This window comes from Xiphophorus maculatus, chromosome 6 (assembly GCF_002775205.1).
Source record: "Xiphophorus maculatus strain JP 163 A chromosome 6, X_maculatus-5.0-male, whole genome shotgun sequence".
Classification (NCBI taxonomy): domain Eukaryota; kingdom Metazoa; phylum Chordata; class Actinopteri; order Cyprinodontiformes; family Poeciliidae; genus Xiphophorus; species Xiphophorus maculatus.
In genome coordinates this window covers 3636526-3659400 of record NC_036448.1, presented here as the reverse complement: position 1 = coordinate 3659400, position 22875 = coordinate 3636526, and the positions used below count along the sequence as shown (strand labels likewise).

The 22875-nt window shown below is 41.5% G+C and overlaps 1 protein-coding gene across 4 annotated transcripts; it reads left to right on the top strand.

Annotated features, from left to right (window-relative positions):
• Nucleotides 1-4830: 4830 nt before the first annotated feature.
• LOC102225453 (F-box-like/WD repeat-containing protein TBL1XR1) lies at nt 4831-21457 on the top strand. Of its 4 annotated transcripts, none has more exons than XM_023335689.1 (16): nt 4831-4925; nt 7683-7739; nt 9664-9767; nt 9907-10052; nt 10171-10390; nt 11425-11557; nt 12987-13128; nt 14198-14261; nt 14371-14468; nt 15577-15637; nt 15899-16020; nt 17026-17100; nt 17194-17321; nt 18498-18663; nt 18757-18858; nt 20098-21457. In XM_023335689.1, the coding sequence occupies exons 3-16, from the start codon at nt 9710-9712 to the stop codon at nt 20122-20124; spliced, it is 1542 nt and encodes a 513-aa protein (XP_023191457.1). In that variant the 5' UTR covers nt 4831-4925; nt 7683-7739; nt 9664-9709; the 3' UTR covers nt 20125-21457. The 4 variants fall into 4 exon arrangements, with proteins under 4 accessions (XP_023191457.1, XP_005802440.1, XP_023191455.1 ...); XM_005802383.2 differs by lacking the exon at nt 4831-4925 and adding an exon at nt 5221-5401; XM_023335687.1 differs by lacking the exon at nt 4831-4925 and adding an exon at nt 5221-5405.
• Nucleotides 21458-22875: the final 1418 nt, after the last annotated feature.

Sequence of the window (22875 nt, the reverse complement as noted above, 5' to 3'; positions counted from 1 at the left end):
AAGCGGAATGTGAAGACTTGTCAGTCTGTAGATATGCAGAGCCCTCCTGCTGCCTCCTGCAGAGACTCTGCTGACCTCTCACACATTGACGCGACCTCCACCAGGCCCCGCCCCACCAGGATAAGCAGGTGTAGAACGAGGTTGGAAATGTGCAAAGGCGACAAGGATGTAATTCAAAACAGTCGCAACAGGTGTTATTTTATTGACAGGCACCTTTACAGCACAGGGCTGCACAGTGGCTCAGTTGGTAGCACTGTTGCCTTGCAGCAAGAAGGTCCTGGGTTCGATTCCCGGCCTGGGGTCTTTCTGCGTGGAGTTTGCATGTTCTCCTTGTGCATGCGTGGGTTCTCCCTGGGTACTCCGGCTTCCTCCCACAGTCCAAAAACATGACTGTTAGGTCAATTGGTCTATCTAAATTCTCCCTGCGGGTGAGTGTGTGTGTGAATGGTTGTTTGTCCTGTATGTCTCTGTGTTGCCCTGCGACAGACTGGCGACCTGTCCAGGGTGAACCCCATCTCTCGCCCGGAACGAGGCTGGAGATTGACACCAGCGACCCTACTGACCCCATTAGGGACAAGGGTGAACAGAAAATGGATGGTTGGATGGACCTTTACAGCACAATGACTCAGGGCCCCGAAAAGCTAATAAATGTCTAATATAGCTACGCTTTTGATATTTCCATATGTTTTATCTGAAAGAATAAAAACTAGTTCCATTGGAGTTTGCTCTTCTTTGTGGTCATTTGAGCATAAAATCCTAACAAACCCTGCTGAACTTTATGGTGGAAGTGTGATCAAAAGAAAAATCTGATTTCTTTGGAGTGAATATTGAACTCGTGGTGCTGTTTGCAGTCTCAGCATTTCTATGTTCAATGCAAATTACAATGAGGCAAAGAAAAAAAAAGGGAAAAAAGTCAGTAAGTTCTCCAGTTCTTAAAACAACCACAGAAAGTTCCAGCAACTATTTGGTTCAACAGCACATTGAGTCTTCCCAGGTGCATTCGGTGCATACACACACACACGCACGCACGCGTTTGTGTGCGCGCACACACGCGCTTTCCACAGTTTCTGTTTTAATTAGATGGAGTTCTTGTGGTTCTGTGTCTGCACTGTTAAAACCTCTGGGATGAAGTGTTTCAGGCGTCTCAGAGCCGGACCGAAAGGCGTTGAAGCTTGTAATACGCTTCTGGACCTATATCCCATAGCGCCCCGCAGCTTTCTTCTTGGCTTATTGCGTTGTCACGACGAATGCTGAAAAGTTCCAGAGGTATAAGCAAAAGTCACATACAGGCAACACAATATCTTATTTATTTTACAAAAGGACTTTGTGCTGGTTCAGGTTCTTGGAGAGCGAAAGCGCTTTGCTGACAAAAAAGCAGACCTCACAGTTTGGGTTTTTCCTGTCTAATAATGCAGACAAGCCTTCTGTCTGCCCTCCTGCGGCACACGGGTCTGCACCATGCAAGTGCACAGGAGGTGAAAACGGATGAGTGTGATTTATAGCGACAAAGAGGAGGCAAGTCATCTCACAAGATTTGTCTCTGAAGAGTGAATAACATGTTGCATAAAGCCTGGCACTCTGCATGAGGAATCCGCTCCAGACTTCTTCTGCTTCTTCTGCTGCTGCCAAAAGCTTCTCATGCAGTGGGAGTGACGGAGCACATATTCCTGTCGGCTGTCAGAGAACCGGCCAGAAAGTGGGGGAACTTTCTTGTTAATATGGAGTCAAAATGAAACAGATTTGTGCTTTTTTTTCCCCTTTTAACAATCAAAGCAATACAGGAGCAATTGGCCACAATTCAATTGATTAAAAAAGTGGAGTTTTAAATGTTACAAACTAAAAAGATGGAGGAAAAGAGCCTGCGGATCTGTTATTGAATAGTACTGGGATTGTATATTATGATATTATTAATTAACTTGTGTAAAAAGGTAAATTTTACAAATGGGAACAGTTATTTTTTTGTGTTTTTTTTTTTTTTTTTTACATTTCTTCTACTTGCACACAGATATTCTGATGTTTATCAGTGCTGATTCTGGGATGTAATGAATAGAATAGAATAGAATAGAATAGAATAGAATAGAATAGAATAGAATAGAATAGAATAGAATAGAATAGAATCACACTGAAGATCAAGAAGTGTGAAAAATATATAAAAACCCAAGCTTAAAAACAGCAACCTTAAAAGAATAATAACAACATTGATATACAAGATTATAATATGAAAAATACGATGGGATTCTCAGAAATAAAAAATAGCGTTCTCTGATCTAGGAGAACCAAAGTAGTTTTTTTCTCTCTTTTCTTTCTAAATGTACAAGTATTGATCATTGGAAAAAAAACAAAAACAACAGATGACTATTTACAACAAAATATATCAGAAAAATAGATGTACAATAATAGCAGAAAATTAGTAAAACAGTGCAAGTGATTGTGAAAATGCAAACACGTTTTGCTAAATGACCTGCTTCAGACCTGCAGGCGTGTTTTATATGGGGCAACAGGACGTTCTGCCCAAGGCGGTACGGAAACAAAATAAATATTAAAATGTCATTTGTGCTCAGAACAAATATTCCAGTCAATGAGGATTGGCGTCCCCGGTAGTGGACGCCAATCCACTACAGCGTGTGAACTCGGCAAAATCTTGCTGAACAACAGAAAGTTCTGTGCTGAATTAAAGGGAACGGTTTAGTGTTTTGGGAGCATTTTGGCATTTGACTTTGTCCAGTTTAACACTCTGTACTAGTTTGATTTAGCAGTATGATGTGAATAAAGGTTTGATTAAGGTTAGGATTAGTCATTTTCAGGATTAAGGAAAAAGTCTAGGTTAGGCATAATGCAGTTATAAAAAAGTCAATACAAATTCCTCCGTTTGTAAAGTAGAAGGATGTGTGTGTGTGTGTGTGGGGGGGGGGGGGGGGCGCGTAGTTGTGTGTTTGATTATGCAAAACCCAATGAGTAGATGCTGTAATTTGTAAAAAGTGCTTCTACCACAGCTCATGTTTAGTGGTCATATAAAACAGCCGTGCAGCAACGATTATGCAGGACAGTTTCTGCTACTGTTCTACACATTTCAAGGACTCCATAACAGCATTTCAGTATATTTCATCATCTCATGCTGAAAAAGAAGGACTGCAGCTGGACCGCCGGCTAAACAAAGGTATCCTGAAAAAAGAATGAAACCGTTTTTGCCGTGAAAAGAATGCTGTATTTGTGTTCTTCTTTTCCATACAGGGATTATTTATTATATATTTAAAGCTGCACACCTAGCTTTTCTGTGAAGTCAGTAGAACTTAAGCTACATATAGATTGTTAATTGTAGGACATGTGGCTTTTGCTGTTTTGCTAACTAAAGACTTTTTAATCAAGAAAAAAGAAGTTTCAAAGACAAGCTTCCGTAGTCATCTGATGACATCACGTAAGGCATAAGTGAGATGATCAGAGTTCTTTTCGTGTGTTCATTTGTAGTTTTCGCTTTATTTTCATGTTTCCCTCCATCAAATGATTGTATCTGTGTTCTGTTTCGGCAGCAGCATCAACATATGTGAGCGCTGTTTCAGACTACTACATTGAGCAGCACACACTTCCGTTAATCTGCTAATAGCGAAGCCAATTTTTTTTGTTTAGCATTTAATGCTATTGCTAACTTTTTTAAAAAAAAAATGCAGCACACTTGGCTTCCCCTAAAGTATTTTTTTTCCCAAATAAATTCTAAAGCACTAATTCACAGGCTGTTTTGTAAACTTTAATTTTAATAAAGTCCCACGTCTGTACTGAAGTTTTGTTTATTGGCTGCAAAGTATATGTAGTTAGACCAAAGATTTTCTGGGCTCCCCTATGGATTACAATAAAATCCCCCCCAAAAAAGGAAAAAGAAAATCAACTGGGCACACACATCGTTCAACCAGACATAAACCTACACACATATTTTGTTTTCAAACTCCACTGAAGTTTATTTCACACTTCAGGTTGCAACAAAACACACTACAAACCATCTTTACAGTGAAACACTTTTGTGTAACTTTTTTTTTTTGGTCATTCATTCATACCTCCCCCCCCCCCCCTATTGGCACTGCGCCCCCTCTAGGGGCACTGCGCCCCTAGAGGGTGCCCTCTAGGGGCGCAGTGCCCCACATTCACTGAATTAGACCTTTATACTTTATATGACTATAAAGTCATGCTTTAAAATAGCATGATTTTATATGCTATTTTAGCAGATAAAGTATAAAGTACAAATAGCTGTGAAAACTGCTATTTTCACAGCATTTGACCCCGTTGAAGTTGATATACAAATTTTGAAGGACATTATTAGACACTTAGTGGTTATAAACTTGATTGATGTCAGCGCTTTAGCATTAGCTTCCACTAAATAATGTGTTGTGTAGCGCTTTAGCATTGGTTGGCGGAAGGAAGTATGAATAGTGCCTTCACATTAGTCCACCACTGAATTTAAGGGTATTCTTGTTTTTCAAGAAGAAGAAAAAAAGTATAGCAAGTTGTTAGATACTTGTCAGTGGGAGGAAAAACTATCCCGCTTGGTCATATCTTTAAGCCTCTAAAGACAGGAATGTGAGAAAAATATCTTTCACCATGCTAGGGAAACGGATATGAGCACTGAGAGCTGCCAGGGGAAAAAAAGAGAAAAAAAAATCAGTGTAAAATCCAAATTGCAATGATGATGTAAGCGTGTTGTTGACTTTCCTAGTCTGAATGACTGAGCAAAGGATGGGGGGCTGGGGTGTCATTAATCCACAGCTAGTGGTGACTTGCCAAGAGAAAATGACGTGTAGTGGGGGATGGGCAACAAGGTTCTGTTATGACTGATTCATGATGAACTTCTGAACGCTGGGCTTTTAGTTCTCCTCATTTTCTTCTCTCTTCGCTCGTTTTAAAGAATCGCTGCTTCATTTTCCCTCCCTTCTTTGAACGTGAGTAATGTACCATGAATTAATGTTTAATTAACGCTTTCAGCTTGTGCTAAACACACGCAGGTGCATGGTGGCCTTTTAAAACTGGGCTAGAGATACCAATAAATAGTTATGTCCTCTTTAAATCAAGTTACTGAACGTTGTCCTCCACACTAACCGACCACACCGTAAACATATACTGTGTCCCTGCTGCCACCGCGGCTTAATAATCTTTCAAATAGGCTTTAGTGTCTGTCTGACGCTCTGAAATAACAGTAGTTACAAGCAGCCCATTTTAGCATGACAGGTCACCTCGCTGTGTGTCTGAAGCCGTTGCTGGGCTCTTACCGCCGGGCTTTAGCTTTAATATTATAACCTCACCATAGTTCATCTATGCGCTACAGGGAGCAACCCTGCAACGGATTAAAGCGACATCATGGTCTGACTTGAGCGTCAACGTGAACGGAAGATACCGTCTGTTGGAAGTTTTAATCCAAGTAGGTATGACATTGTAGCTACACTGTCATTAGCATAGCATGCTAGGTTTATCCAGTTAGCCAGCTAGCTTGTTGGCAAGTCCACGGGGGTTAGCAAGCCTGACGACCTTTCGGTTCAAGGCAGGAATTCGTGTTAGAGAGGGATTCAAATAATGGTAATTAGTAGTAATAACGCAATAAAAAAAAAAACAAGCACAGACGCGAAGTTGTTATAATAGGCACGGGACGCAAATGCCTGCATCAAAAATAAGTCAGCCGTACCCCGCCTTGACTGACTGGCATGTGTGTTGACGGGTACAACCAGCGCCATGCAGAACTGATTACACACGCGTGGTAGCCAGTGAGCTAAAAGGTTTACGCGGCTTTGCGCTGCCGCTGTGATAACTTTAACTTTAGTTTCCGAATCAACTGAGTTGCAGTAGTTCATTTGAGCAGCAGGCAGCTCCAGATATTCCACGTTGCTGTTTGTCTGCTTATTTGTAGAATGACCGTGGTCCTCCCATATCTCCACGAACTGGGCTGGTCCGCCTGATGTCCACTCTGAAGTTAGTTTAGCTCCTTTTGCTAGCCGTTTTGAACAAGTGTAAGCATTTTTCTCGAGCACGGGTGCGTCTTTATGAATGGAAATATTACCATATTCCAAATCTTGTATTCTTTTTTTTTTGTATTTTTTTGAAAAGCTAAACTCATACTTATGTTAATTTTGATCATTATAATTTAAAGCTAACGAGAAACCCAAATATAATTTCTCTAAAAAATTGAATATTATGTCAAACAAACAAAAAGCGGGGGGGGGGGAGTGCATTTTTGACACAGAAGTGTAAGGTTATCGCCGAGATCAGGATGTAGAAATCTGCTGACTGGACAGTGTCCCTTCGCGGTCACCGACACGCTCCGCAACCGCACAGCTGTGAGGTTTTGGAGACGAGGCAGACAACAGGAAGTCTGCCCTGGTATTGAGATCACCATGCCAACTAAATCTGTGCCGGGTGTTTCCCTGTTCTAAAGATTTTTGAAGACGCTGAAGGCAAACGAGCTCAGGAGGCCAAACAAAGGCTTCAGATTTACAGTTTTGCACCTCGGCGTCTTTCTCTTGTTGGTGATTGATGTAAATCCTGACTGGTTGGTCCCACAAACCATCCTTTTGTGGTCCATTGGATCCTCATCCAACCATGAGGATGGTTGGATCCAACCATGATCTAACAAAACTCAACTAACAAAAGCTGAATGTGGTTATCAAAGTAATCTGGACCTCCGTCCTTCCTTCAGCTGCAGGATTTTTCATTACAGTTTAGTTTTATTTTTTTTGTGGTGACTTTTAGTCTAATTATATTTGTTTTAATTCGTTTTTAGAGTGGGTTTGCTTCTTTTAATTAGTTAAATATTGTTTCTTTTTTATTAGTTACAGAAGACGTCTTAGTTTTTTCGTTCTTTGGTTCATTTTCAGGTGCAGAACGTATTCCAGTTGATTCGAAGCCGTGTTCCGATGACGCTCATTTGTCAGAATTAAAGTGCCTTTTTGAAAATAACCTTACAGCTGGTATTAGACATACTTTTCAATGAACCCCAATTTCTGTTTTAGAAATGTTTTTAATTCATCTGGCGTAATTTTCTGGTCTGAAATGTCCCGTTTTTATGACTATGAGCGGAAAATCTTCATAATTAGCAGAAATGAAGACTTGAAAACATCAATTTGTGTGTGAAGTATATACATGAACTAAATGAACTTTTCAATCGTACAGAATGTCTCTGCATGTGCAAGGTAGTGGTTATTTGAACATTTGAAGGGAATGGTGTAATATTATGTAAATGTCAATACAATTACCCAGTATACAAAAACCATTTTTACACTGTTCTTCATTTTCCTCACAGTGAAGGACAGCAGCCTAATGTCTTTGAGTAAAACTAATAAAATCTGTGCAGAGAATCCTTGTTACTATGGAAACTTTTGTTTTCTTTTCTGATTTGGTTTGTTTTCTAAATGATCTTTTCCCAGGATATTCCAGGATCTCAGCTTCCTGCCCCCTAGAGACCAGGTCACCATAAAACAGACAAACCACATTTTTGGGGAATATTTTGCAAATATAATTTTTTAAATAGCTACGCGCTACTGATGTATTGTCGCTCTACCAACTTGCGAAGTTGTCTTGCTGCGTCAATTTTCTGAAAAACACCAGTTTGAAAGAAGCAAAGCGACACTGCAGAGTGCAAATGCGGAGTATTTGAAGGTTCATGAAGTCGACGGTGAACATTCAGGGTCTGTTTTTGTTCTCTATTTCAGGGTCCAGAGACGAGGCGGCCGTCATGTGCAACTGAAGACGTCTTGATGATCACATGGGTACTGTATCGATGACCGCATTCTTGTTAGGAGTTGAGAAAAGAAACGCTAAATTGATTCTGTACAATCAGTTTAGGGCCATTTTGTGTCATTTATTTTCTGAATCCCAAAATTCCAGGCTTTAAAACTCAGGTAATTGACCGCATACTTTAGTCATCAGTCAGCATAATTCTGGCTCTGTATTTGACCACTCTGAATTTCAGTTGGTTGGTTTTCTGTCTGTTGAATGGAGGTCTCATTATTTCATTCACTTTGTTGGTCTCCTTTAATTGAATTCTAGAGGTATGAGTATGAAATCAAACTCTGATGCGGACCAAAAACATAAACTCCGGTTCGCATGAAAAACACAGGTCTCGGTTTGGTTGAAGTGAACTCCGGTGCGGCTCAAATTCATATGTGAATCCCAAGCGGACTCTCCAAAAGCAGGAAGCGGACTATAATGCAGGGCATTCTGGGTAAATGAGAGTCTAGCGCCAGCAGGAGAAGTTGCTTGGGATTTTTTTAAATTTTTTTTTACCAAAAACAAAAGAAAAATTCTACGACCACTAAAATCTGATGCTACTGCATTTTTGTTTTCATTTTGTGAAGAAGGAAGTTGCATTCAATTCTTCTTCAGTGGTTTTTGGTGCAGCGCCCCTGCAGGTGATGGGATGAACAACTTTTCAAAGTGCTTTATTCATTTGACTGAGTGGGTTGTGAAGGTGAATTACAGCTGAAAATAAACCAGATGTTGCCATTTTGGTCCCCAATGGAACCGAACTACCAGGTGTGAAAATGCCCTGAGAAGCCAAGATCTTATTTTTATTTTCAAACCTGATAGTCCGGGAAACTCTGCTCCATTGGGGACAAAATTGCAGCATTTGTTACATTTTCAGGTTCTGCGGTTCTCTTTCACACCACAAACTAATTGAAAAATGGTTCCCCTCCACACCTGTGGTGGCGCTGCACCAAGAACCACTGAAGGAAACGACATGAAAACCTTTGAAGAAGACACGGAGCACAACTTCCTTCTTCACGAAATGCAAGCAAATATGGAGTAGCGTCAGATTCTAGTGGTTGGAGGATTTTTCTTTTGCCATTGGTTAAAAAAAAACAAACAAGCTATTTCTCCATCCAACGCTAGACTCTCATGTTTGCTTTGACTGTATTTACCCAGAATGCCTTGCGTTACAGTCCACTTCCTGCTTTTGAAGCGGTTTCCGGTCTGCTTGGTGTTCACATGTGAATGCAAACCACACCAGAGTTCCCTTCAACCGAACCGAGGTCGAGGTTTCCAGTCGGACCAGAGTTCGCTTTTTTAAATCAAGAGTTGGATTACGAATTCACACCTCCCCCAAATGAACCGGACTTTATAGGGAGACGGACTGGAGTTGGATTAAAGCGGACTGAACTGGACTGGTGTGAATGCATGTAGGATCAAACACGGAGTTCCATCTCTGCCAGAGCTTGTGTAGAATAACCTGAAATCTGCTGAGTCGTATTGTTGAGGCTCAGTAGCCAGCTGGACTCTCTGACCGCCTGCTTCACGGCTTCCTGGAGGCCTTTTCCTCCATTCCAGGCCTCCAGGTTTAGCTGGCGTCGGACGTCAGTCTTTAGGGACGCAGCAGAAGACGTGTTGACTCATTCAGCGGGCTGGCAGAATGCAAACAGTGGACGTTCTGTCCTTTTTCCACTCTTCTTGTTTATTCCGACATTTCCATTTAAACAGCGTAGGTTCTGCCAGAACAGGAATAGAGCACAAACACAAGCCGTGCAGGAATCACTTCCAGATGTAGGTTAATGAGTGGAAACCGGTGGGCCTGGCTTCGGCGACGAGGCATGTGCCTTTAGTGAAAGTAGGGTGGAAACAGAAAATATCGTTCCGGGTTGGGAGTTTTCTAGAGTTTCACAGTTTGTTTCATTCGCTTCTGTTCGTGTCTTACAGGCTACTGACCTGTGCTGACCCGATGGTTTAATCAGCAGGACTAAAAATGAGCATCAGCAGCGATGAGGTCAACTTCCTGGTTTACAGATACCTACAAGAGTCAGGTACAGGTGCTTTCTGTGCCATCAGAAAACCTTGTAGAGTCGATTTAAAATGACGTCACAGCCGCTGCTACGGCTAACCTTCGGACACTACGCTAATGAGCTTCCGTCCTACTTTCCGATTTTTCCCACCGTCCTCCAGGGTTCTCCCACTCAGCATTCACCTTTGGCATAGAGAGCCACATCAGCCAGTCGAACATCAATGGAGCCCTGGTGCCCCCTGCTGCCCTCATCTCCATCATCCAGAAGGGCCTGCAGTATGTGGAGGCCGAAGTCAGCATCAACGAGGTCCGCTTCCTTTTAATTAGGAGAAAAACCTCCTTCGTAGTTTCGCTTCTTTTCCCGACGTCCGTCCTCCTACGGACGATGATGCGGCGCGAGTGTGAAGCTGGTTGTCTCTGTCTAGGACGGGACCCTGTTTGACGGACGGCCCATCGAGTCACTGTCTCTGATCGACGCGGTCATGCCGGATGTGGTCCAGACCCGGCAGCAGGCCTACAGAGACAAACTGGCTCAGCAGGCGGCGGCAGGCAGCAGCAGCAGCAGCACGGGGCCACAGGGAGGTTCCAAGAATGGGGACGGGGGCCCCACTAACGGAGAGGAAAACGGATCACATGTCTTAGCCAGTAAGCTAACTCCATGCACACCATGCTGCTCCTTGTGTGATTTGTAGGGAATTTAGGATAAGTCAAGATAAAAGTGCACTGAGAAGTGAGGAAGCTTTCTCCCACTCAGGGAGTCTGTGCATCCTTATAAAATCTTAAATTCATGTATCTAAAATTAAGACCTTAAAATGTCTTAAAGGAGCAGTATTATGTATCAGCTCCTTCAGACTAGCCAGCAGCAATCAGCTGCTGGTGGAACTGCACCACGTGTTGTTTTATTCCCCTATCTGCTGAGTCATTATAGGATTTACTTCTCAGTGCAGCGCTGATAAAAATGTCTTGATGACTTCCTGAAGGCGGAGTTTCAGAATGAACAAGAGCTTCTTAAAGAGACAGAGGCACAATTGCAAGGCATTAAATTGTAAAATCCAATTTCTTTTACATTATGTTTGATATATACAGCATTTTCATATCAACTCAAGGTGACATAGTTACTTGATTGTGTTAAATAATGGTGCTGTGTCTCAAAAATACAGGCCGCTCCTTTAAATTCATAAAGTTGTATACTTGCATATGTACTTTTTTCCCCCCGTGAGACAAAATATCAAGTCATAGATCCAAGAAAATTTTACAAGTGCTAAACAAAAGTTGTTACCATGACAACTCTGGCAAATCCTGGAGTCACGTTGAAGCACTTTGTGATACTCCCTCTCAAAATGCACATCCTGCATGTTCCCCTGATCTAAATCTCAGTGGAGCCACTCGCTTCATGGGAACAAGTTAGTGTGGTGAACAACAGGAAGAGCACCGCTTCTCACCGCTGCATCCTTTGTTTTGATATTTGATCTTTGTTTTTTTCTTCCAGATGAGTGAACACAAGTGTGTCATTTTTTTACTCAAGTAAAATTGAAATAATCTAAAATCAGTATCGGTAGCTCAATGCTGAAACACCAGAGTTTGACCTCAAAGTCTGGAATGTGTGCAGGTCTGACTGATTATTTGTGTCGTAGCCAGTGAATCCTTGGTTTGACTGTGTTCCCTTCCCTCTGCTGTAGATAACCACTCAGAGATGATGGAGGTGGACCGGGACGTGGAGATCCCCCAGAGCAAAGCCATGGTCCTGCGAGGCCACGAGTCGGAGGTTTTCATCTGTGCCTGGAACCCGGTGAATGACCTCCTCGCCTCTGGGTCAGCACCGACTTTCTGTGTGTGTGTGTGTAAAGTGTGTCAGAGCGGTCGTGCCGTTTTTAATCGATTTTCTCAGAAAAACATAATCCATCTTCTGTAGAAATCAACCGATAGAGGTGGTTTTTTTTTTTTGTTTTTCAACCATTGGCAATTATTTGGACGTCAGTCTAAGCAATCGGCATTATGTGCTGCCAATTCTTTTGAGCCGATTCTTGAAAGCGATGTTGCTTTTTCTAGGGAAGCATCGATCCACTTTTTTCACTTCCTGTATCGGCCGATACCGATCCGATCCAGAAAAACAGCTGGATGGACTTAAAATGTTTCTTTTTAAAAAAAAAAAAAAACTCAGACGTAAATATACTGAATTATAAATTAATTAGATAACTTTCCACCAGTAAAGATACTTAAATACACCAATAAACTCACAAGCTTGGTCAGACATGTGTAAACAACTTTCATTTGTTCAGTTAGTTCAATTAAGAATGGTTCATAAAGTGTAATATAGAATAAATAAAGCATGACGTTGCTCATACCACAAAGCATAGAATTAGACTGACTAGATCTGCCCGTATGTCACAGAATCCCAATCTTGAATGTTTTTCCAACATCGGAACTGATACACATAATCAGTGCATCTCTAGCCTTTTCTTCCTCCATTTACATGATGAAAATGAAACAATGGTAACAAATGTTACACAAGTCTCAATTTAAGCAAAAAAAAAGAGACATTAACAAACCAAACAAAACATTTTAACAGTGGATAGAACATTTACCGTCGTTTCTTCCCACTTATGCTGAGACAAAGACAGACTTTTCGGTCGACCACTAATCTTTGTTTTTCTACATTGAAACATGCAGAAGTATTTAGACAATTAATCCTTTTACTACATGTCTGCATACTGCTGTCATCTGATGGGGTTTTATTTCGCTACCATAGCAACACGTTAATGCACGAGGTTGATATCCCAGGGAAAGATCTGGCAGCAGAAATCACACCGCGTCTTTGACGCTGCAGTTTGCAGCGGCTCTGATCCGTCTATATGTTTTTCTGCGCGTTTTCTTTTCGTCACACACTCCGTCGCTGGAGGAAAACACTGTTTCTCTTTACTCCCGTTTAATGAAGAAGTCACAGTCACCCATGGTGTTGTTCTGAGTCACAGCGCCCACCGTTTGAATCAGCTGTGCTTTTCTTTGCCGCTCTGCGTTTACATCCCTGGGCTCATTATCGCGGCTCCACGGAGATTAAAACAGAATTCAAAACAGACACTTAAAAGGCTTCCCTGTAAAAGTGTACATACGGTGAAAGAACAATGACAATTCAGATAAAAGGCTAAATACGCGGGGGGAAAAACCGCCTCGATTGACCTGATAAATGACTTCTTCTTTTTTTTGCCTAGTAAATCGTCCCTTTCCTTTTTTTCTGATCCAGGTCAGGAGACTCGACGGCGCGGATCTGGAACCTGAGTGAGAACAGCACGGGGGGGTCCACCCAGCTGGTTCTGAGGCACTGTATACGGGAGGGCGGCCAGGACGTCCCCAGCAACAAGGACGTCACCTCGCTGGACTGGAATGTGAGTGTGTGGAGTCTCACCTAGAAACGTTTCTAGATCTGAGCATCAGAGCACTTCTAATCGCTGAAGTCCTTCCATCCAGTCACAACATTCCTTATTTTTCCCACGAGAAAAGTACCGTTTTCTTCTAATCAATTTTTAAGTAGCATAGCATAAATATTTTGGTTTTATTATTATTATTATAATAACAAAACTGGAACTTTTATTTTCTTTTTTAAAAATAAATGAAGATTTAGTTTTTATTTTTTAAACAAACAAACATTTAGTCTTTTAATATTTTGTCATTTATTATTCTTTAATCTATTTTTCGTCATTTGAATTGATTTTGAATTTCTGTATTTATTCTTTTTTATTTATGAAATGCAAGTATTTTGTATCCCGAACTGTAAGACGTGGCGGTGGCAGCATCATGCTGCGGGCACGGAGAAGCTGCTCATACCTGGTGGGAAAATGGGCGGAGCTAAATACAGAGCAATCCTGGGAGGAAATGCGGAGCAGAACAACAACCTTCAGCGAAACTGACTGGTTCAGATCAAAGCGTAGTCGGGTGTAATTATGGCCTAGTCAAAGTCCAGACCCAAATTAGTGTTATGAAAAAAGCTTGAGCTGCTTTGCGACAAACAAATGGCAGAAATTTGACTATTTGCAGCAAAAGGTAGAAAGAAAATTCAGGTCTGTTTTGAGTCCGTCATTAAACCCCCCCCCCCAATAAAAACAGAAAAATAAAGTTGTATTGGTCAAGGGGAGCGAATACTTTTACAAAGCATTGTGTAATAGTTTATTATTTGTCAATCTAACCTGTAAAGGTTGCAGACATTCCCTATAGTTATCTGCAGGTCGGGATCAGCCACAAAACTGGAATCGGTGCATCCCTGTTGCCTGACGTAATGTTTGTTCCAACAAAACAGATACTTATTATTCCACTGCTAAGGTCATGTACAGCATAACATAAAAGCTGACATTTCCCTCTTAAAGTCTCACATGAAAAAACAATAAGCTCATTAATTATGAAGATGAAACCCATTTAAATGGCAGTCTGAAGCTAACTACAATCCTGCCTCTCTTCCAGAGTGAGGGCACATTACTGGCCACCGGCTCATACGACGGCTTCGCCCGGATATGGACGAAAGACGGTAACACACACACACACACACGCACACACAGCTTTAATCACACCACAGCTGCACAAAACACACCTCGTTTATCTCCTTCCCGGAGTCGTTTGATTGTTTTGCTCTTCAGGAAACCTGGCCAGTACTTTGGGTCAGCACAAAGGGCCCATATTTGCACTCAAGTGGAACAAAAAAGGCAACTTCATCCTCAGCGCCGGAGTAGATAAGGTAAGGCTTATTGATTCTTAGCTGGGGCTTGGCCGCTTGCCATATTTTTGGGTTTCAAGCTTTAAATGAATTGTTCTTGGGTTCTTGGCTCTATTTTCTAAATCTGAAGCAGAAGAGCTGTTTTGAAGTGAAGATAGCTGCACTTCATTTTAGAAACGTGCGATTAAGAACAACAAATATAAAGACAGAGAAAGCATTCCGTGCAGATGTCTGACGAATCGAGGATGGGATCACACACAAGCTTCTTGTTGCTCTAAATGTTTCTGAAGAGTCAGAAACGCATCAGTTGATGAGTAAACACTGCCATCTAGTGTACTAAAGCGTAACAGCACGTTAACGCTATATTAGGCAGTGCTGGTGAGAGACTCTTATGAACAGAAATAAAACGGTTTCATTGTAATTGCATGCAAATTAAAACAAAAATAAAATGTTGATTCAAAATGTGGAGTTAATAGCCAATTATTAATTATTAATAATTAGCTTTTTGGGCTCACCAGGGTTTCATTTTGTAGAATGTTTTTAGTTTCGGTAACTCTAGTCATCATCAATATTCTCCTCACTCGCAGCAGAGGGTTGAGTGTATAATCATTGATAAAAGCAGCGTTCTTTAACTCCTCTCCTATATTATTGGACTTTAGGATCCCGTTGCTTGCACAGATTGTATGCATGCTGTTGTTTGCATCCGGAAAGACTCAAGTTGTATTAAAAGGTCAATTTAAGGGTTTTATAAATCAATATCAAGGCAGTAAAATATTTTTTTTTAAACCCAGCCCTATTTCCAATGTGAATATATCATCTTATTTCACCTTGTATTTTCTGAATCTCTAATCTTGAGCATGTTTTTTTTTTTTGTCTGTCAGTTTTGTCCCTCTGCATTTTTTCATGTCCGATGCCCAAAAAATGATTTCCCCTCTTAGCACTGCTTTTAACGTGTCCAACAAGACTGTTGGTGAAATTCTGGATAATCTTTCGTGTCACAATGCAGTTCTTCCGTTGTCTCAGAATCATTCGGAAAACACAAATTTAATTGTCATAAAGTCTTTTGTTTCACTTTTCAAATTGGGAAGCCAGGTAATGGAACTCTCTCTCTGTCTCTCTGTCCACACAGACAACAATTATCTGGGACGCACACACAGGGGAAGCAAAGCAGCAGTTTCCTTTCCACTCAGGTGAGAGACAACAGCCAAACGCTTTTTTTTCACTCCACTTTTCAAGTAGCTCTCTCGTTTTTAGTCAGACGTTACCCTGCGTGTTAGAATTTGAGGCTCTCCCCGTCATCAGGTGTTTTTACAGCCAGACAAATATGTCTGACGTCGTTGCTAAGATAATCTTCTCACAGGCCGCTTAGATCTGACCGCAGCAGGTCAGAATAACAACATTTTATATCCAGATCACGACTTCCGTGTGTTTGTGTGTTCGTGTGCCAACAGCACCAGCTCTGGACGTGGACTGGCAGAACAACAACACGTTCGCCTCCTGCAGCACAGACATGTGCATCCACGTGTGCAAGCTGGGTCAGGACAGACCCGTCAAGACTTTCCAGGGACACTCGGTACGACGGCCGTCACAATCCTCGCTCACGCCGCGTGCACGGTGGAAACGCGGCGTCTGCTCAAAGCATGTTCACCCTCAGATTTCAAACCGAAACGTTTCAGAACGTCAAACTAACGCAAACGTCAGATAGAGACAACAGTATGTGAAAAACGAATCGCTCACATTGCTAAAGCTTCAGGATGTTACTTTTATACAAAATATGTTTATTACATATTTGTTAAAACTGTTGCCATGTTGTGATGGCGTCACGATGAGGCAGATGATCTGTGAAAATATCAATCTCCTTCCATCTCCTCTTTCGGCTACTGTTGCTGTCTGAAGAAATGCACCGCTCCTGGTCAAAAACAACCAATCAGAGCCAGGAGGAGGGCCTTAGGGCTGTCAATCAACCTCATGTACTCGCTGCTAAAATGAGCCGATGGTGGAGAAACAAGTTACCGTTACAGGAAAATTGTTTATACGCTGTCATTGGTTGCTATGCTAATTAGCCTTAGCATTTATGACAGGCTGTGCCAGCTGCAGCTTAGCAGAGAACAAGAGCCACACAAGATTGTGATTGACAGCATTAAGACCCGCCTCTTGGCTCTGATTGGTTGTTTCTAGTTAGCACTGGGAGAAGGCAGAAGAGCTCCCTTTCTTTTTTTTTTCCAGATTATCCATTTCATACCAAACTGTCACCACATATAGCGACAGTTTCAATAACTATGGAAAACATAAAACATTTTTTTTTATAAAAGTTAAATACTGTAGCTTTAAGTTATGATATAGCTGTGATTAAACACAAAGACTGAGCTTAGTGTCACTTGGTTCCTACCAGACATAAAGAACCAAGAACCTTTAACTAGAGTCTGTCTAGTAACAGGAAGTGAGCTAAGCTGTAATAAAAGCAGCATTGCAGTGGACAAAAAAAGCTTTGGCTCTAAAATAGCTGGTGTCTTTTTTCTTCAGCATCTCTAATGCTTATCACATGTTCTTTATTTGAATTTAAATCATGCTCATGTAGAATGAAGTGAATGCCATAAAGTGGGATCCCACGGGCAGCTTGCTGGCCTCCTGCTCAGACGACATGACGCTCAAGGTCAGCAGTCGGTATTCCAGCGCATTTGTTAATGTACCGCATGTCGAATTCAGAGATTCATTCTAGTCATTCTAGCCAATCCTTCTGCTGTAGATCTGGAGCATGAAGCAGGATTCGTGTGTCCATGACCTCCAGGCCCATAGTAAAGAAATCTACACCATCAAATGGAGCCCCACGGGCCCTGGGACCAACAATCCCAGTGCAAACCTCATGCTGGCCAGGTACGAGTTCAGAGACGCCGACTTTTTTCTTGTTTTTTTTTTTTGTTTTTTTTCTGCCCCCACAAGGCTGGCGTTACACCACAGATCGTCTTTACTGTTGGAAAATCTGCCAAGTGCTGAAATGCTGATGTATTTAAATAAATAAAAACAATTTTTGTTGGTTCTCTATTAATAACTTTGATAACACTTTTTACTTGTCTTTCTTTTTTTTTTACAGAATAAACTACATTTTCTGTTTCCCTGCAACAGTTCAAAATATAAGGATAATACAGTACATCACTCAGTACTAAAATGTTCTTCATTTTTGGAAAACCTTGAACATGATTTTAAAAGTCTGTCTACAAATACGGCAAGAGATTTACACTGTGTATGTTTGATTGCCATTTATCAACAGTTCAGTTGTTAAATTGGATAAAAGAAATTGCAAAAAGGTGCATATATTTTGCTTTACTGTGATTTATAGTCAATTGAAATATCAGACAAGCACTTTTTTAAAAATCTTATTTAAGTCTTCTACTGTGTGCAATGAATGGTTTAAGTTTTTTCCAAATGCTGTCCGCCAACAGAGCAAATTGTAGCAGCTATCATTAATCTACAAAAGAAACAACAGTGGTCCAAATGCTAAACCTTGGGGAACGCTGTTTGGGCATCTGATAGGGATGCAGGACAAAACTGCGGAGTGTTTAACTGAAGATCCAGCCTATCACTGTGTGGAAAGGCTAGAAAAATGTATATATATAATATGATATTGATGCAAAATTTTTAATCGGTGCATCTCAAGTATTAATTGATCAATGTTTTTGTTTTACGATTGCTACAGGTGCACCAGTTACAGTTTTGTGACCAATCTTTAAACTTTAAAAAAAAAACCTGACCTGCCGATACAGATTTTTAAAATTATTATTATTATAACTGACACTGTCAGGTGTTAAACGTCTACAAATTTGAAAGGCCAAAATTTACTTTCAGTCTTCCAATCTTATTTTATTGAATAATGCTATTCAACACCGGCGATGCAGCAACCCAAAATTAAATAAAACGGGCCGGCCGGCCGACCGACCGATCCATCGGTGCACCCCTAGCCATTTGGTGTCGCTACGGTTTCTGGTCATTAGTTACGTACATATTTTTGCAGTCATATTCATGACTCTACGTCCGCTTTTCCTTCCCTCAAAGCGCGTCGTTCGACTCGACTGTGCGCCTGTGGGACGTGGAGCGTGGGGTGTGTATCCACACACTGATCCGCCACCAGGAGCCCGTCTACAGCGTAGCCTTCAGTCCTGACGGCAAGCACCTGGCCAGCGGCTCCTTCGACAAGTGTGTCCACATCTGGAATACTCAGGTCTGGAAAAAGCTGTGCTTTACTCACAGATAGAAGCTGAAAACATGTCAAAAATTACACGCTGGTCTAAGAAAACTTTCTGTGCGTCTGCAGACGGGTGCTTTAGTCCACAGCTACCGGGGGACCGGTGGGATCTTTGAGGTGTGCTGGAACGCCACAGGGGACAGAGTAGGAGCGAGCGCGTCAGACGGATCGGTGAGTTTTCCTCTCTGTGTTACTATGATTAGGATTCTGGGCATTCTCAAATGAAACAGCTCTAAACCTGGGTTAAATAGTAGTACCTTTCAGTTCAACTAGATGGAGCCACTCCCTGAAGGACAGGAGATCTTACAGCAAAAAAAAAAGCACAATTTTGTTCAATTAAATTCTTTTAAAATGCACTCTAGATACTAATAATGTGGTAAATGACTGCTGAAGCTGCGGTATTTAACTTTCAACAAATATTTCTTTTACATATTTGTTGAAAGTTTCACTTTGTCATGGCAGTTTGTTGTGAGACAGATGATCCGTGAGAAAATGGAGCGCCTCTGCCTTCTCACAGGTCTAACTAGAAACAACCAATCAGAGTCAGGGGGCGGGTCTTAGCGCTGTCAATCACAATCTCCTGTAACGTTGCTCTCTACTGTGATACAGTAGGAAGAAAAAACAAATATGCAGGAAGAAAAAAATATTCTTTGTGAAAGTTAAATACTGGAGCTTTAAAGCAGAAGACGATGTGTTTTGTTTAAGAACCTTTTTCTATCCAATTAATTAGCTATTACAAAAAAAATGAACAGATCAGCCCTACACTGAATGGATGTTAAGTCAAGCAGAAGGTATTACTTTATCTGCAAATGCATCCTTTGTTAAAAATGATCAAAACACAACAAAAAAAAATACTTATTTAATTTTAAACAATAAAACGTCTTATTTTAATTTAAAAGGCTATTTATTTGTATCTTTTGATGTATTTCTAATATTGTGTAAAGAAGCCAAACGTGGTTAAATGAAAACTCTGCACAGTGTGCAAGTTTTTTTTCTGTTCGATTAATCGATTACTCAAATAATCATTAGTTGCAGCCTTAATCTGAATACTCAGGATCCTCGCATTGTGCATCAGAACCGATCTCGATCCACATCTCCTCTCTTTCAGTAGCAAACTACAAAAACAATCTTGCAGATGTTGCAGGTCTGCCGAGTAGAGGCGGACCTGCCTCTACCTGCAACACCTGCCAGTGTTTTCCCAAACCAGTTCACGCAGTTTTGCCCGAGACAACGGTCTGAGACCCGGAGTCTCTGCGGTGGAGATGTTTTTGTGTCAGTCTGCAGACGGAGAGCAGAGCGCCTCCCGGTGTGAGCTGCTAAGAAGCTGCCACCCTGCAGATGTTGAATGTCGTGTGAAAGGGTACGGAAAAAAAACACGCCGTCTAACCATTTGTGGTTTCTGTTTCACAGGTTTGTGTGCTAGAGCTGAGGAAATGACAGTTGTCTGTGGTGTAGCTGTGGACCGACTACGAATGTGTACATAGCCAAAACGACTGTCCCTGCCTGTCCGCCACACTGCTGTCTGTCCCACCAGGTTCCGCTTCTTCGTGGACGTCCCACAGTTCGTCACGCCTGCGCCGTGCAGACGTAGGAAGAGCCTCCCCAACGTCACTTGGACCCCCAATGGGTCAAACAAAACCCCGGCATCCTTTCTGTCTTCTCATGTCCATATCTGCTAAATCAGAAGTGTACAGATTTTTGATCTCTGTCGCCGCGTACCGTCAGAATCTGGCGGCCCGCACAGAGCTAAATTTGGGCCTCACTGGGTTTATCTTGTGACATGTAAGAACGAGGCAAGGGGAAGTTTTGAGAAGCTCGTCTCTTTTCATTCACAGATCTATTCGTTTCCTGTTGGTGACATATGCCAACTCGTTCTTTTACTCCAAGACATGTTTTTAAGTTGTCGCCGGTTTTAAGAGTGAGCAGAGCCTTGCAAAAGTATTCACATCTCTTCAATTTTCAAGTCGGAACCATAAACTTTCCTTCTATTTTGTTGGGACTTTCAGTGATAGTCCGACACAAATAAGCAGATAGTGAAAAATTTGGAAAACAACTGGACTAGTTATCACTGCAAACTAGCGTTAGCTTAGCCAAGTTGAATAAATAATACCAATGATTACGTTTTTTCTCAGATTCTTAAATGGATTTAGGTCTGGGATTTGACTGGACCACTCTGGTAGTTGAACTCCACCCCGGTTTCAAGTCTTTTTCACCAGGGTGTTTAGCTCCATCCGTCTTCTGACCACTTTCTCTGTTTCTACAGAAAAAAATTAATAAATGCATCGCCACACCATGATGCTGCCACTACCATTTTTAACTATGGGGATAGGAAAGTGAGCCTGATCTGTTTCACATAAGTCAAAACCTAAAATCAGTTGGTTGTTATCCTGTCAATAATAATCTGGTTATCTTAAAGGCAGTTTTTATAAGAGTAAATGAGGCTGAATACAAATACACGCTGCAAATTGTTCTCCCATTTTTCTTCCACTGCGCAATTAAGCTACACTTTATGTTGGCCCATCACATAAAACCCAATCACACACATGGTTTTACCATGACAGAATGTTGAAAAGCTTCAAGAGTTATGACTGCTTTTGCAAGTGACAGTATTTGATAACCATCATAGCTGATTTCATTTAAGGGGGGGAACCGATTGTTGTTTTCTGGCCGATCACCGATATTTAAAAAGCTTGACCTGGCGATTTCAATTTTGGCAGATATTGATAAATAATTTTTTTTTTGGTCCAAACAAAAAAAAAAAAAAAAAAAGGCAAATATACCAACAAAAGCCCCAAAGTTAGAGGTAGATGAAATTGGTTTCTCTGGGCAACGCAAATTTAAGGACGTCAGGCCAACTTGTCGGTTTCTAGGAAATCATTTTTCAGGTGCTTGCAAACTGACTATTCAAAACGTCTAAAGGTTAATCTGAGCCACGGATCTGCTTCAGGTGCGAGGCAACGCGATAAACCAGTTAGCCACATGAATTTCGCTGACACAACCGTCTGGTAGCTGTAGCTGTGCTTTGTTTCTCTCCTGGTGAAACCCAGGCGGTGTTGTAACAGTCGTTCTTTCCCTCACTTTCTTCTAAAAGGGCGTCTTCTCTTCTGTTAATACGGCCGTACCCGGTTTTCCCGACCTACGCACCACACTGCAGTCGACAGTTGTTGCCCCTTAATGTCACAAACGCCCAGGTGACAGACAGACGGCGATTACTTTGCAGTGTTTAGGTTTTGCTTTCGAAGACAAAGTCTGCTGTTGATGAAGCGAACATCCAGACGTAGGCTGCTTAGTGGAATCTTATAGGACACCGTTGCACCGCCACAGCTGCGACCAAAGCGGTAGGCGCTTGAAGTTGTTTTGCACTTTAGCCTAAAATGAGGGAAGATTCGATCCATCAGAAACTCGTCTTTAGAAGCAGGTTTATCGGTCGTCTTCAACTCGCATCAGTCAAAAAGGACCCGTCAGCCGACCTGTTACATGTCTGCCACACAAAAAATGCTCGTACCTTTATTTGCGTCGGTAAAGCCAGCAGCGTCTGAACTGGATCTCTCTGACAATGAAATGGTGTTTTATCCCCGTTTGGTTTTGGGTGGGCAGGAACAGCACTAACACCGATTCCTATGTTTGCTATGTCGGGAAGCCCGCGAAGGTTTTGTACTTTTGTAATTTTGATTCGTTTGTAGCCACGTACTCAAAACGACAAAAAGAAAAACAAAAGAAAAAAAAACAGATGTAATTGTTGGTGTAATATAACACAGAACATGTAAATACCAATTTTCTGAATTTTTTTTTTTTTGGGGGTGTCTTTCCACAGTCCTATGTTGTACTTTGTCATGGTGGCAGCCTGCAGCCTCCTGATCAGACTGTTGGTATATCACTCAGATCTTAAGGTCTAGAATAAAATCTATTTTGATAATATCTGTGTGTTTTGTGGCTTTGCTCTGCACCAGAACAACAGACTTCACACACAGCTGCTGCTTTGGTTCACTTACATCAATGGGTGACTCTCCCGCTCCCATGATGTGTGTCAAAACAAGCCCCATGTGTTGTACTGTTACTATTATTAACTTATTTTTATGTGTGTACAATTAATTGTTTAATTTGAAAAAAAAAAGAAGAATCTTTGATTGAAAAGGGGGGGGAACTTGAACGAAAAGTATGAGAATAACTAAACATCCAAGGTTTCTA